Source organism: Callithrix jacchus, chromosome 1 (genome assembly GCF_049354715.1).
Source record: "Callithrix jacchus isolate 240 chromosome 1, calJac240_pri, whole genome shotgun sequence".
NCBI lineage: Eukaryota > Metazoa > Chordata > Mammalia > Primates > Cebidae > Callithrix > Callithrix jacchus.
Genome location: NC_133502.1, coordinates 80,985,168 through 80,999,175, shown reverse-complemented (window position 1 = coordinate 80,999,175; position 14,008 = coordinate 80,985,168). Strand labels below are relative to the sequence as shown.

The 14,008-nt window shown below is 40.2% G+C and overlaps 1 protein-coding gene across 4 annotated transcripts in view; it reads left to right on the top strand.

Moving 5' to 3' along the window:
- Positions 1 to 524: 524 nt before the first annotated feature.
- CENPP (centromere protein P) overlaps positions 525 to 14,008 on the top strand; it is a 287,077-nt gene continuing 273,593 nt past the window's right edge. For 2 of the 4 annotated variants that reach the window (XM_035301394.3, XM_035301385.3), the window contains exons 1-3: positions 525 to 699; positions 6,477 to 6,658; positions 12,336 to 12,424. In XM_035301394.3, coding sequence (XP_035157285.1) covers positions 593 to 699; positions 6,477 to 6,658; positions 12,336 to 12,424 — 378 coding nt within the window. In that variant the 5' untranslated portion in view covers positions 525 to 592. Of the gene's footprint in view, positions 700 to 828; positions 968 to 6,476; positions 6,659 to 12,335; positions 12,425 to 14,008 lie in introns of those variants that run through there. The other 2 variants (XM_035301404.3, XM_035301416.3) reach the window with 2 other exon arrangements.

Here is a 14,008-nt window from a genome sequence, read left to right as displayed (position 1 = left end):
ACTCGATTTCCAAACCAGCCGCCTAACGTTCCGTTACCACAATTCAGTTCCCAAGAGCCCTTAATTTCCTTTGCCGTCCTCCCACCTTCCCTGACGCCTCCGTCACTTCCCCCTCAACGACCACAAAAAAGCCCAAACCAAAAATCCACTAGTTTATATTGAACACTATCGCTGTACCAATTCCTGGACTGGGTCGGCGGAAGTGAGGAAGAAGGTGAAAAAAAATAAAGAGGCACTCCCCTCCACGTGATCCCAGCTCTGCCTCTTCAATGACGCACGCGGCTGATCCCAAGGCTGCTGGCGTGGGTGGGCAGCGGAGCGCTTAGGCTTGGAGGAGCCAAGAACGCGCTCTCCCGAAAGCGTAGGCACTGCTTAGACGGCCAGAAAAAAGTGTGCAGGGACGTAGAGGACCCGGGCTCTCGTGCGAGAGCGGAGTTGGACGCGCAGGGCCGCGGGAGTCACGCGTGGCTCTCCCGCCTCCCCTCTGCGTGAGCTTTGGGATGGTCCGCGCCGGGAGCGCGCGGGAGACTTGAAGCGCAAGTGAAACGCGCGGGTCGGAGTGACAGCGGCTCAGCCCGGTCAACAACGCGCCATGGACGCCGAGCTGGCCGAGGTGCGCGCCTTGCAAGCTGAGATCGCGGCCCTGCGGCGAGCGTGTGAGGACCAGCCAGCGCCCTGGGAAGAGAAGTCCCGAGTCCAGTACGTGGCCCCGCAAGTCCCCCAGGGTCCGCCGGCCAGGGTTCCCAGGCCAGGCCGGTGAATCTCCACAGACATCCCGGGTCTCCTACTCCCAACCCCAGAATGTGGGCATGAACTGGCATTGATCCTGTCGTGACGATGGCCTGGAGTTGGGAGCAGCGCGTACGGCGTCCTGTTGTAAACGCATTGCAGAGTATTAACTCGTTTAATTGCAGTCGTCTGTGTGGACGACTGACAAGGAGAAAGTCTTGACTATGTCTCTAGCTAGGTAATCCCGCCTCCAGTATCCAGAGGTATCTCTAGTTGGGATTTAATAACTCCGTTTGGTTTCATGGCATTTGTTTTTATGGGTCAGCTAATGATGACAAGTGATACTTTTTGTTTACGATGATGCCATAAAAATTCCTTTAAAAATAACTTGGTAAAATAGTAAGTTGATACAAAGAAAAATAGCTGATATAGTCTGTAGGAGAATTTGACATTCCTCTGAGGTAGGTGCTATTGTTAGTCATGTTTTATAGTTGAAGAAACTGAGGCACAGAGAAGTTAGGTAGCTCGTCCAAGGTTCCAGAGAAAGGAATTGTCAGAGATGGATTGGGACCCAAAAATCGAACTCCAAAGTCCAGGCAGTTTTCGTTTATTGAAGGAGAGGGAGAGAAAAGCTCTGCAACCGAAATTATGTGTCATCATCTCAAACATGGAATTTACTCGAAATTAACTGTCTTCATGTTTTGAGTCAAGACTAATTTGACATTCATGCAGAGAGAATGAGATTTTCCTGAGCTAACTGGAGAAGAATTGATAGAAAATAGGGAGGAGGAGGAGAAGATCTACAGAAAATGTCGGCATTCCGTCATGAAAGTAGATAGAGGAAGCTGTGACTGGTAAAAGGGAGAGGAAACAGGTGAACAGGGCACACACCTCCACCTCCACAAATGAGAGTAAATGTATTAGAGACCCTTGCTGATTGAGGTGTGCTCCACAGATGGGGAGGCTTTAGCATCACCTGGTAGTTTATTAGAGCGACATCCTGTCCTGCTGAATCAGAGTCTGCATTTAAAAATGATACCGTGCCCTGACAGATTATTTGTTTGCACACTTTGAAGTTTAACAACGGGAGAAAAGTGGTTTCTTTACTGGTGATAAGATTTTGTTAGTCCATGTGGTAGAGTAGTGTAAACTGAAAGATCATGAGATCTGCAAATTTAAAGAGATTATTTCTTATAAAGGGTTACAGCCTGCAAAAAAAAGTGGCCATCCTGACAACCTGGGAAGCGTAGCCTCAGCCAAAGCAGAAAGGCAGGCACTTTGAAGGAGGTGGGGTTGGGGCAGGGATTTATGCTGGATGAGTGGGCTGAGTATACATATTCAACAGGTCATAGGAGGAGCTATGAATATTCATGAAGGGAGATGTGCTTGCGTGTACTGAATAAACATGCATGTTACATGCATCTCATGTTCATTTTGGGGAGCAGACTTAACATTTAAATGCATTACAGTTAGGCCCTGTACGTCGAAAGGTGAAGGAGGGAAGCAAAGGTACTTATGCACACAGCCTTTGTAAACGAGTTAGAGTCCATGGTTGGTGATCTTAGAAGAAGAAAATTTTGGAAGTCTCTTGTCCTATCAAAGCTGTGGAACAGAGGAGTCAGTTAGCATCTGGTTGTGGATGAACTGCAATTATTTTTATATTGCTTATCTGGAAGCCAGTGCTTATTTAGCCACTAGAGGAAAAAAAAAAACTGCTGTGGCAGTTAGAACATAGTTCAGTCTTATCAGTGGAGGGGGTGTGTGACTTAACCTGTGCCTGGCATGGCCTAGGTCTTGTTTATCATTTGGTGGCTTATAGCCACAGAGTCTGTTCTGCAACTCTTACTATCTCTATTTTAACATTAATGCTGGTCAGTCGTGTCTAAACCCCAAAGGAGAAGGGGTATAACGAGGTGTGTCTGACCTCCCATCCTATCTTGGTTGAGAACTGAGTTTTTAAAGTTTCTTTGGGGTTTGCCTTGGCCAAGAAGGAGTCGGTTTGGTTGACTGTGGGGATGGGGTAGGATTTTATTTATATAATCTGGGACTTCTCAGTGGTTATGTTGAAAAGAGTCCAGATTGTGGGAGACGTTAAATGTCAGTCCAGGGTGTTTGGATTTAACATGAGGTTTCTTTTCACCATAGCGGAGAAGGAAAATTGGGACCTATGTACTAAGCTATTTTTTAGAGTGATTATAAGTGGTTGGATGGACTGGAGGTAGGAAAATTGGAGATAAATTATTCAGCTATATCCATGTGTCCACACTGTGGAGCCAAGTTGCCTGCCTTCAAATCCTGTTTCTGCTGTTGGCTGAGTGATCTTGGTTAAATGAGCTTCCCTTTTCGATCTTCAGTTTCCTCCTTGGCAAAATTATACCCAAGTTTTTGGGTTGCTGTGAGGACTAATTGAGTTAATATATGTAGTTCATTTAGAAGAGTACTTGCCTTATAATAGTAACTAGCACTGATTAGTAGACTATTGACCTTGAAACTCAGGTATAAATTCTTTTTAAAGGAGAAAAGTTTCTTGTGAACTCCTAATTTTTACAAATTATTTTTATGCTACTAAGACAAACTTAGAAATAATAAAACCACAAAATGAATAAAATTCAAACAAACCCAAATTAACTCAAACTAACATCATTAGTTGAAATACACCGATATTTTGCGCAAGCTAAATAGCTGCTATGAATAAGAGTATGCAGTTTCTTTTTGTGGCAAAATAAAAATAAAATTTACTTTTTTTTTTTTTGAGATGGAGTCTTGCTCTGTGGCCCAGGCTAGAGTGCAGTGGTGTGATCTCTGCTTACTGCAACCTTTGCCTTCCAGGTTCAAGCAATTCTCTTACCTCAGCCTCCTGAGTAGCTGGGATTACAAGCACACACCACCAAACCCAGCTAATTTTTGTATTTTTAGTAGAGATAGGGTTTCATCATGTTGGTCAGGGTGGTCTTGAACTTCTGACCTCGTGATCCACCTGCCTCAGCCTCCCAAAATACTGGAATTACAGGTGTGAGCCACCGAGCCTGGCCTATTTTAATCATTTTTAAGTGTATAGCTCAGTGGCATTAAACACATGCACATTGTTGTGCAACCATCACCACTGCCCATCTTTAGAACTTTTTCATCATCCCAAACTGAAACACCATATGTATTAAACACTAAGTCCCTACTGGCCACTCTGACAACTGCAGGTTCTTTTTTGAGTTCTGCATATCTATCCTTTAATGATGATTTGGTTCTCTTACCACTTTGCTCTATTAGAAATACCCTGAAATTTTCATTCATAGCTTGCTGTGACATTTGGTGTTCACTTGACAAGAGCTCATCATTTATGTATGAAGATTGTTTCTGTTCTTTTTTCTCTTTTCTATTCCTTCCCTCCCTTCCTCCCTCTTTCCCTCCCTTCCTTCTCTTTCTCTCTCTCTCTTTCTTTTTTGAGACAGGGTCTCACTCTGTTGCCCAGGCTGAAATGCAGTGGCATGATCATGACTCACTGCAACCTCTGCCTCCCATGCTAAAGCAATCGTCCTGCCTCAGTGACCCTCCAACAGCCAAGTAGTTGGCCCTAAGAGATGGCACCTGCTACTATACCCGGCTAATTTTTTTTTTTTTTTTTTTTGGTAGACATGGGGTTTTGCCATGTTGTTCAGATTGGTCTCAAACTCCTGGGCTGCCTCAGCCTCCCAAAGTGCTGGGATTACAGGAGTGAGTTACTGTGCCCAGTCTGTTCTTTTTTCTTTGACTTCTACGTTTAAAGTAATTTGTGGGGGCATCAGTCTATGATGACAAATGCAAAAGAGGCTGTGGTAGTTTCATGATACAGAATACACTTACATTAACATTTTAAATTAGCATTAAAACAAAATTTGAAAAAATTTTACAGACTTTATTAAGTCTTGGATTCTCAGTGTGAAAAATATGGAGTTAGATTATTCCCTATAGACATGTTATAAGGTCCTAACAGCATAAGAGCATTGGCTAATGTAGTAGAATTAGAAAGAGGAAAGAAAGAATAGTTATGTGAGGGAGCAGAAAGGATGACAGTCTAAGTCCAGATGTCAGGCAAGCGAAGGAGCCAAGGATAACTTTGAAGTTATAGAGCCTGACATACCAAGGGAAAGATTTTATTATTAACAAATGTAGGGTGATTTTGAGGAAAAGGAGATTCCAAGAGAAACCATTTGGTGTGATATCAAGCAGCATGTACCTTGCAGGAAGAAGAAATATATGGTTAGAGGTATATTTTAAGAGTTACCCACATAGAGGGGCTAAGGCTAATCATTTAGTGTTCCTGCAGAATGAAAGAATACATATTTAGTACAGCAGAGGTAAGAGTGTTAGGGTTTTCCTCTAATGTTGGAGACAAGAAACCGACCCAAGATATCAAATGAGAATTGGGAAAACTGTGCCCAAAAATCCAAGGAAGGGATGTTTTAAGCTGGCAGGAAAAGTCAACAGTGTAGAATGTAGCAGAGTGTTTAAAGGAAATAATGGATGGCAAAAAATAAGATACCATCTAGTGCAATTATTAACTAAAATTTCTTTTTAAAAAAATTTTTTTAATTTTTCTTTTTTTTTTGAGACGAAGTCTTACTTTGTTGCCCAGGCTGGAGTGCAGTGGTGTGATCTCTGCTCACTGCAACCTCTGCCTCCCAGATTCAAGCAATTCTCCTGTTTCAACCTCCCAGGTAACTGGGATTACAGGCGCCTACCACAACATCAGGCTAATTTTTTGTATTTTTAGTAGAAACAGGGTTTCACCATGTTGGCCAGGCTGGTCTTGAACTCCTGACCTCAAGTGATCCACCTGCCTTGGCCTCCCAAAGTGCTGGGATTATAGGCAGGAGCCACTGTGCCCAGCCAACTAAAATTTCATTCTTTTTCTCAAGGAAAATAGATTTATATGTTTTCAATGAAGAATGTCTGGTTATAGTGCTGTTTAAAGAGATTTGTTATTTCTTTTTTCTGAGAAATCTCTTTCTTAGTATAAAGTGTTCTATGATATTTACTTTTAGAAAATAAAGTTAGCTAATTGATTTTATTTTTTTATTTCAAGACAGCTTTTAAAATAATTTGAGAGGTCTTGGTATATCAGACATTCAGGTTGGAATTTCATGGGTTAGAACTTGCATTGTAATTTTGCAAAGTACTCCTATTATAATTTAAAGGTGTTTCTAATATGTGGAAATTTTGAAGTATAGTTTGGTTATGTATGTTTTTTGTTGAATTTAAAGATTTTGGGCTAGGCTTGGTGGCTTACACCTGTAATCCAACACATTGGGAGGCTGACGGAGGAGGATTATCGAAGCCAGGCGTTCAATACCAGCCTGGATAATAAAGCAAGACCCTGTCTCTACAAAAAGGAAAAAAAATTAGCTAGGCACAGTGGCACACCTGTGGTCCCAGCTACTCGGGAGGATTCTTTGAGCCCAGGAGTTCAAGGCTGCAGTGCACTGTGTTGCACCACTATACTTCAGCCTGGGTGACAATGTGAGATCCCATCTCTTTAAAAAAAGAAAAAAATGATTGTGGTGGTTAAAAAAAAAAAAAGGAAAAAAAGAAAGATTGTGGCTTTCTCAAAGCCACAATAGTTTTGAGAAAATCCTTTTTTTTTTTTTTTTTTTAATGGGGGAAGGTGACTTAATGGGAAGAGAGTAAGAGGGACAAATTGAGAAAAATTGGGGTATTAGATATATGAAACATGTTAGTAATTGGAGTGATTATTTTTGATATTTGCTTTTTAGAAAATCTTTTCAAGCAATACACCAATTTAGTTCGAAAGGATGGAAGTCTTCAAAAGATCTGAAAAGTCAGCTTGGACATTTAGAATCAGAACTTTCATTTCTAAGTACGCTTACTGGCATCAATATAAGAAATTACTCCAAGCAGACCGAAGACCTAACAGGCACTGAGATGACAGAAAAGAGTAAGCATTTTTAAAAATCAATTTAAACATAGTGTTGAAGCTTACCTTATTATGCATAAGATATTGGTTGTCATAATATTGAATTAAAATTCTACAAGGTAAGTATTTGAAAGTATGGTTGTGGTAAACCTGTTTGCTCACATATCTTTTGAACATCACAGTGTTCAAAAGCTGCTTGGGCTGGGCCTCATGACTCATGCCTGTAATCTCAGCTTTTGGGAGACCAAGGTGGGCAGATCACCTGAGGTCAGAAGTTCGAGACCAGCCTGGCCAACATGGCAAAGCTCTGTCTCTACTAAAAATACGAAAATTAGCTGGATGTGGTGGTGGGCACCTGTAATCTGAACGACTTGGGTGGCTGACCCAGGAGAATTGGTTGAACCTGGGAGGTAGAAGTTGAAGTGAGCTGAGATTGTGCCATGGACGGCACTCCAGCCTAGGGCACAGAGCAAGACTCCGTCTCAAAAAAAAAAAAAAAAAAGCTGTCTGAGATAAATAGTAAAGAACAGGCACAATTTCTTTTCTTTCTTTGTTTTTAACCTCCTTCCTGATGGACAAGAAAAGACAGTTTCTATGAATTAAGTACCTTAATAGTCAAGTAAATAGTGATAAATGAATAATGATTATAAGAACAACAGCACCATTAATTTATATATCTTAGGAGTTGTTCAGCACTGACATTAAAGCTGCCAAGATAAATGTTTTAGCAGATGGACCTTTTGCCAGAAGGAAAATTTCTGGTCCCAATGACTAGTTTTATTGCCAAAGATCTGTGATGCACTAAGAGATAAGGGGAAGCTACTTCGGCTGTACAAGTGGATGTCAAGAACTTTGGTTGGTCAAGAATAACATTCCCCAAAGCAGAAATCATTTTTGCTGTGCTTCCTGACTTTTCCACTGAAAATAACCCTCATGACAGGGGAGAGGAAGAATAACCTTAGAGTGTCTTTGGCAGCCACTATAGGGTAATGGAATTATATATAGAAACAGAGTGATGAAATTTGGAGACTTAAATTACTTGAAGGAAAGAGATGGAATGCAGAGAGAATAGAGATTAGGATAGGCCAGGTATAAGACTTTTACTAGCTTAAAAGTCTCAACATGAAGATTAGGCCTAGAGTCTTGACAAAGCTAATGTGCTTTGAATGGGAGATTTCAGACAGGGACATCACAAGAATTAAAATGCTTTTTTTCTGTCTGTGAGTCATATGTGCTCATTTTAGAAAACTTAGAAAAATATAAAAATTATAAACAAGAAATATCATTTTAAAGCCAGAAATCTATGTGATTGTAGGAATTTCTTGAAATGAATTGTGAAGTAGTTTGGCAAGAGTAATGGTACTGGAAGAAAAATACTTTGTTTTTTATATTTTTGTTCCTTTTTCTTCACTTTTGTTTGTTTTTTGAGATGGAGTTTTGCTCTGCCAGGCTGGAGTGCAGTGGCATGATCTCAGCTCCCTGCCACCTCCACCTCTTGGGTTCAAGCGATTCTCCTGCCTCAGCCTCCTCAGTAGCTGGGATTACAGGCATGCGCCACCACGCCTGGGTAATTTTTATATTTTTAATAAAAATAGGGTTTCACCATGTTGGCCAGGCCGGTCTCGAACTCCTGACCTCAGGTGATCTGCCATCCTTGGCCTCCCAAAATGCTGGGATTACAGACGTGAGCCACTGTGCCCAGTCTAAGAAAAATATTTTGAACAGGAAAATAATAATAAAGACTGACAGTAGCAGTCATATGTAATGTAATCTATACATGAAAGGGTCCTGTCAGAATAAGCCATTTGACAATGCAGTGCTGGTGTCACTGGTTTTCAGATGTTTCTTGTTCTCTTTTTCACAAGAATTGTATAATTTCATAAAGAAATTAAACTTAAAAATGCTTGAAATCCTTGTCATCGAAGACTATTTTCTTATGTCACAATATCTGTTTGTTTTAACACAGAAAAAAAGTTACCAGGCAAAAGTGAATAGTTGTTCCAAACAGAAGTGATACAGCATTGTTCCAATGATATTTCTAATAATAATAATAATACTATATTTTGACATATTTTTAATCTATTAAACTGGGAACAATACAGTTTGATTTAGTGGATGTGTTTGGTGATACATGATGCCATCACATCTTTAATTAATCAAATAATGACTGTGTCTGGCCTGGATACTTGGCCAGGTGCTATTGGAAAGACAAAGAGCTATTTCAAGTCATTATCTTTTGCCATAGCTATTACTTGGGCAGACACAGTTTCTGTGGCATATTAATGAATATAGCCGAAGCTGGGTAATCAAATGATCTTGATTTCCATCATTCCAAAGTATTATTTATCATTATTTAGTCATAAATAATACTTTATTGCAGCTATGCTTTTATTTCTCCATACAATTTTAGATCTCTTTTTTTTTAGAATTTGCCTTAGTGTTTATCATGATTCTTTTAAATATTCTCCATTTTGATTCCAAAAGAGTCAGTTTACAAATTAAGTAATGGAGTTTGGAGTCCCAATTAAGTGTTACTGCAAAGTAATGAGAATAGTTTTTTAATTTATAATTTTTATTCTTGTCTTTTGATTAGCTTTAAATGCATATTGTTAAAAATATGTGAATGGGCTTGATACGTGGATTGATTGTTTTGAAGGACTAATCCTCTTCTGCTATCTGTAAACTTTGTTAAAAATACACCCTTACTCATTATTTTAAAATAAAAATCAGACCAGGTATGGTGGTTCATGCCTGTAATCCAACCCTTTGGGAGGCCCGGGTAGATGGATCACTTGAGGTCAGGAACAGCCTGGCTAACATGGTAAAACCTTGTCTCTACTAAAAATAAAAAAAGTAGCTGGGCGTGGTGGTGCGTACCTGTAGTCCCAGCTGCTTGGGAGGCTGTAGCAGGAGAATGGCTTGAAGCTGGGAGGTTGAGGTTACAGTGACCTGAGACTGTACCATTGGGCTGTAGCCTTGATGACAAAATGAGACCCTGTCTCAAAAAAATAAAATAAAATAATAATAAGCTGGGCGTGTTGGCTCACACCTGTGGTCCCAGCACTTTGGGAAGCAAAGGCAGGCGGATCACTTGAGATCAGGAGTTTGAGTCCAGCCTGGCCAATGTGGTAAAACCCTGTCCCTACCAAAAATACAAAAATTAGTGTGGTGGGGGACACCTGTATTCCCAGCTGCTCAGGAGGCTGAGGCAGGAAAATCGCTTGAACCCGGAAGGCAGAGGTTGCGGTGAGCAGAGATGGCGCCACAGCACTCCAGCCTGGGCGACAGAGCGAGACTCCATCTCAAAGATAAAATAAAAATCAGTGTGTTCAAGTTAAAAAATACTGAACTGAAAATTTTTCATGCTATATATTTGCATGCAATTTATATATGCATAGTGTTCATCCATAAAGAAAAAATAAAGCCCAGACATAAAGAAAAAATAAAGTCTGGACATTGAACAGAATAATAAGTCTCTCTGGGCCTGATTTCTTGTGTGCAAAATAAAGTGATTGCTCTATATTATTTCCAGGATTCCATTTGCATTTTTTCTTTACTGCATTTTTGGCACATTTATTTTTATGGACAAAGCCCAAGGTCATCTAGATTTTCTCCTATATTATCATCTAGGAGTTTTATAGTTTTGTATTTTATATTTAGATCTGTCATATATTTTGAGTTAATTTTTGCGAAAGTTATTAAGTCAGTGTCTAGATTCTTTTTTTGTTTGTTTGTTTTGATGGGGATGTTCAGTTGTTCCAGCCCCTTTTGTTGAAAAGACTGTCCTTCTCCATTGAATTGTCTTTGCTCCTTTGTCAAAGATCATTTGACTATATCTGTGTGACCCTGTTTCTGGACTTTTTCTTCTGTTCTGTTGACCTATTTGTCTACTCTTTCACTAATACCACACTGTCTTGATTACTGTAGCTTTATAGTAAGTCTCTAAATCAGATCATTTAAGTTCATAAATTTTATTTTTCTTGAAGATTGTTCTGGCTTTTCTGAGTTTTTGCTCTTCCACATAAATTTGATAATCACTTTGTCAATATCCAGAAACTAACTTGCTGGAATTTTGATTGCGTTGCATTGAATGTGTAGATCAAGTTGGGAAGAACTGATAACTTAACAATTGTGAGTCTTCCTTAGCCATTTATTTAAAAAATTCCACATCTAATCCATGATTAGGCATTGCACCTAGCTGTCATGTCTCTTTAGTCTCATTAACCTGGTCAGCATCCTCTGCCTTTTATGACATTGACATCTTCAAAGACCACTTGTATTATACATTCATTGTTCTTCAATCTCTTTTTATTTCTGATGGTTTCCTCTTAATGACATTCCTGTGCAATTTTGACAGGAAAACTATGAAAGTGATGTTTTGTTCTTATGGGTACATCTAATTAGGAGGCAAATAATGTCAGTTTGTTCCATTCTGTCCTTTTTTTCCTAACTACTTATTGAACAAATCTTTAACCAGCCTTCCTAATTTGAGCCCCAGATCCACCTCCCATAAAGGTACTTGATGCCGCTAATTCCTAATACTCTTCTGGTATTCTGCTATGTAAATGGGCTTGCTTCTGGGTTTCCCCATTTGCTGGCTTGAGTTTCCGTTTTTCTAGCTCTACCAGTTCACTTTTACTTGTCCATGTGCTATCTATAGTTCATCTGTCTGATTTCCAGCTTCCCAAATCAGATTTCTCTTATCTTTCCTGTTCCCTTTATCCTTATAGAATCATGCCCTTGTAAAAATAACGTCATTAGCAAAAGTAGATGACTACATAAAGTCAGGATAGTGCTTACTTACTTCTTGTGGGTAGGGAATACCCTGGGAAAGGACGTGAGGGAACCTTACAGGTTCTATAAAATTCCTGTATCATTACCTGAGTGGTAGTTACCTGGACAACCACATGTGTAAAAAAAAATATTGAGCTGTATACTTAAGAACAGGGCATTTTATGCATTCAAATGTATGCATGTCATATCTCAAAAATATCATTTATCACTGTCATTTTAATGAAGTTTTGAGAGATAGCAGAGGTAAACACATGGATTCAATTTACTGCCTTTAAGAACTAGATAGTGTTTAAAAAATAACCATTGAACAGTTAACATGATTCAAATTTATGTAGGGCTATACTAGCACATTTCTACTTTTTTTTTTTTTTTTGAGACAGAGTCTCATTTTGTTGCCAGGTGCCAGGCTGGAGTGCAGTGACGCAATCTCGGTTCACTGCAACCTCCTCCTCCCGGGTTCAAGCAATTCTCTTGCCTCAGCCTCCTGAGTAGCTGGGACTACAGGTGCATGCCACCATGCCCAGCTAATTTTTGTATTTTTAGTAGAGACGGGGTTTCACCATGTTGGCCAGTCTGGTCTCGATCTCTTGATCTCGTGATCTGCCCACCGTGGCCTCCCAAAAGTGCTGGAATTACAGGCATGAGCCACCGCGCCCGGCCGCATTTCTGCTGCTTACCATAATTTTTGGTATAGTTGAAAACTAGAATTAGAAGTTGTCATTAATTTTATTTTCCAAAGATAATCAATTTGGTGTACATCTTTCCAGAGTTTTTCAATGTAATTACTCATGCATACTTTCACACATATACCCAATGTATTATAGATATTCACACAAAATTAAATAATAGGCATTTGAAGAAAATGGTGATTTACAAACAAAATATTTGTTTTTCTGGTTTACAGGTATAAGAAAAGTTCTACAGAGACACCGATTATCAGGAAATTGCCACATGGTTACATTTCAACTTGAATTTCAGATTCTGGAAATTCAGGTAAGTTAAGGAGCATGTTGTGATAACAGAGATACTTCTGCTACGAGATAAACAATTCCCACAGCCTTCAACAGTGGTGGAGCTGAAGAGGAGTTCATGAGCCAGGGCCCCCTCATAGTACTTTTGTGCAAAGTGGTACATTTTCAAAATTTCAAGTATTAATAGCCCAGCAACTGCATACGGCAGGATTGTTATGAAAACCATAGGTGCTTTATTGAAGGACAGGTAGCAAGATGCTCCTGGGCTCCCAGTGCAATCCCATGAGGTTGTAGGAATAGTCCTGGGTAGTTAGGTGATATGCCAGCCATCTAACATCTGTTGCTGCTTAACCAATCTCCATAACATTTAGCATTTTAATCCACAATAGGCCAAACATGATGGCTTTCACCTGTAATCTCAGCATTTTGGGAGGCTAAAACAGGAGGATTGCTTGCGCCCAGGAGTTTGAGACCAGCCTGGGCAACGTAGTGACACCCTGTCTCTCCAAAAAGTAAAAAATTAGCCAGGCATGGTGGTACACACCTGTGCTCCCAGCTACTCGAGGCAGAGGTGGAAGGATTGCTTGAGCCTAGGAGGTCAAGGCTACAGTGAGCTGTGATTACACCACTGTACTCGAGCCTAGGTAACAGAGTGAGATCCTGTCACACACACAAAAAAATCACCAAAAATGTATCTGTGAGCGATTGGTTCCAGGACCCCCTACAATACCAAAATCCACGATACTCAAGTTCCTTATATAAAATGATGTAGTATTTGCCTATAATGTACACACATCCTTTTTTTTGAGACAGTTTCACTCTTGTTGCTCAGGTTGGAGTGCAGTGCGCAATCTCGGCTCACTGCAACCTCCGCCTCCAGGGTTCAGGCAATTCTCCTGCCTCAGCCTCCTGAGTAGCTGGGATTACAGGCACGCGCCACCATGGCCAGCTAATTTTTTGTATTTTTAGTAGAGACGGGGTTTCACCATGTTGACCAGGATGGTCTCGATCTCTTGACCTTGTGATCCGCCCACCTTGGCCTCCCAAAGTGCTGGGATTACAGGCGTGAGCCACCACGCCCGGCCACCATCCTTATTTATGCTTTAAATCATCTTTAGATTACTTCTAATACCCAATACAATGTAAATGCTATGAAATAGTTATTATAGTATATTGTTTAGGGAATAATGATGAGAAAAACAATTTGTACGTGTTCAGTACAGATGTAATCATCTACATCTATATTTTTTTGTTTTGTTTTTTTTTCCCAAATATTTTTGGTCTGCAGTTGGTCAGTCTATGGATGTAGAACCACAGATAGGGAGGAATGACTATATTTATTAATTATCTCACCTATTTTCTGTGGGTCAGGAATTTTGGATACCTTCAGTTGGGTGTCCTTGCTGAGGGCCTCTCATGAGGTTGTGGCCATCTGGGACCACAGCCACCTGAATGCTCCTCAGGGCTGGATGATCTTGCATGTTGTACTGGACTGCTGAGACATCACAGAGGGAGAAAGATCCCTTTGGCTAAGACCTTCACATAATATCAGGAAACAGGAAAGCAAAAGCAGACAGAATAATAAGTAGCCCCACTGGACAGGGTG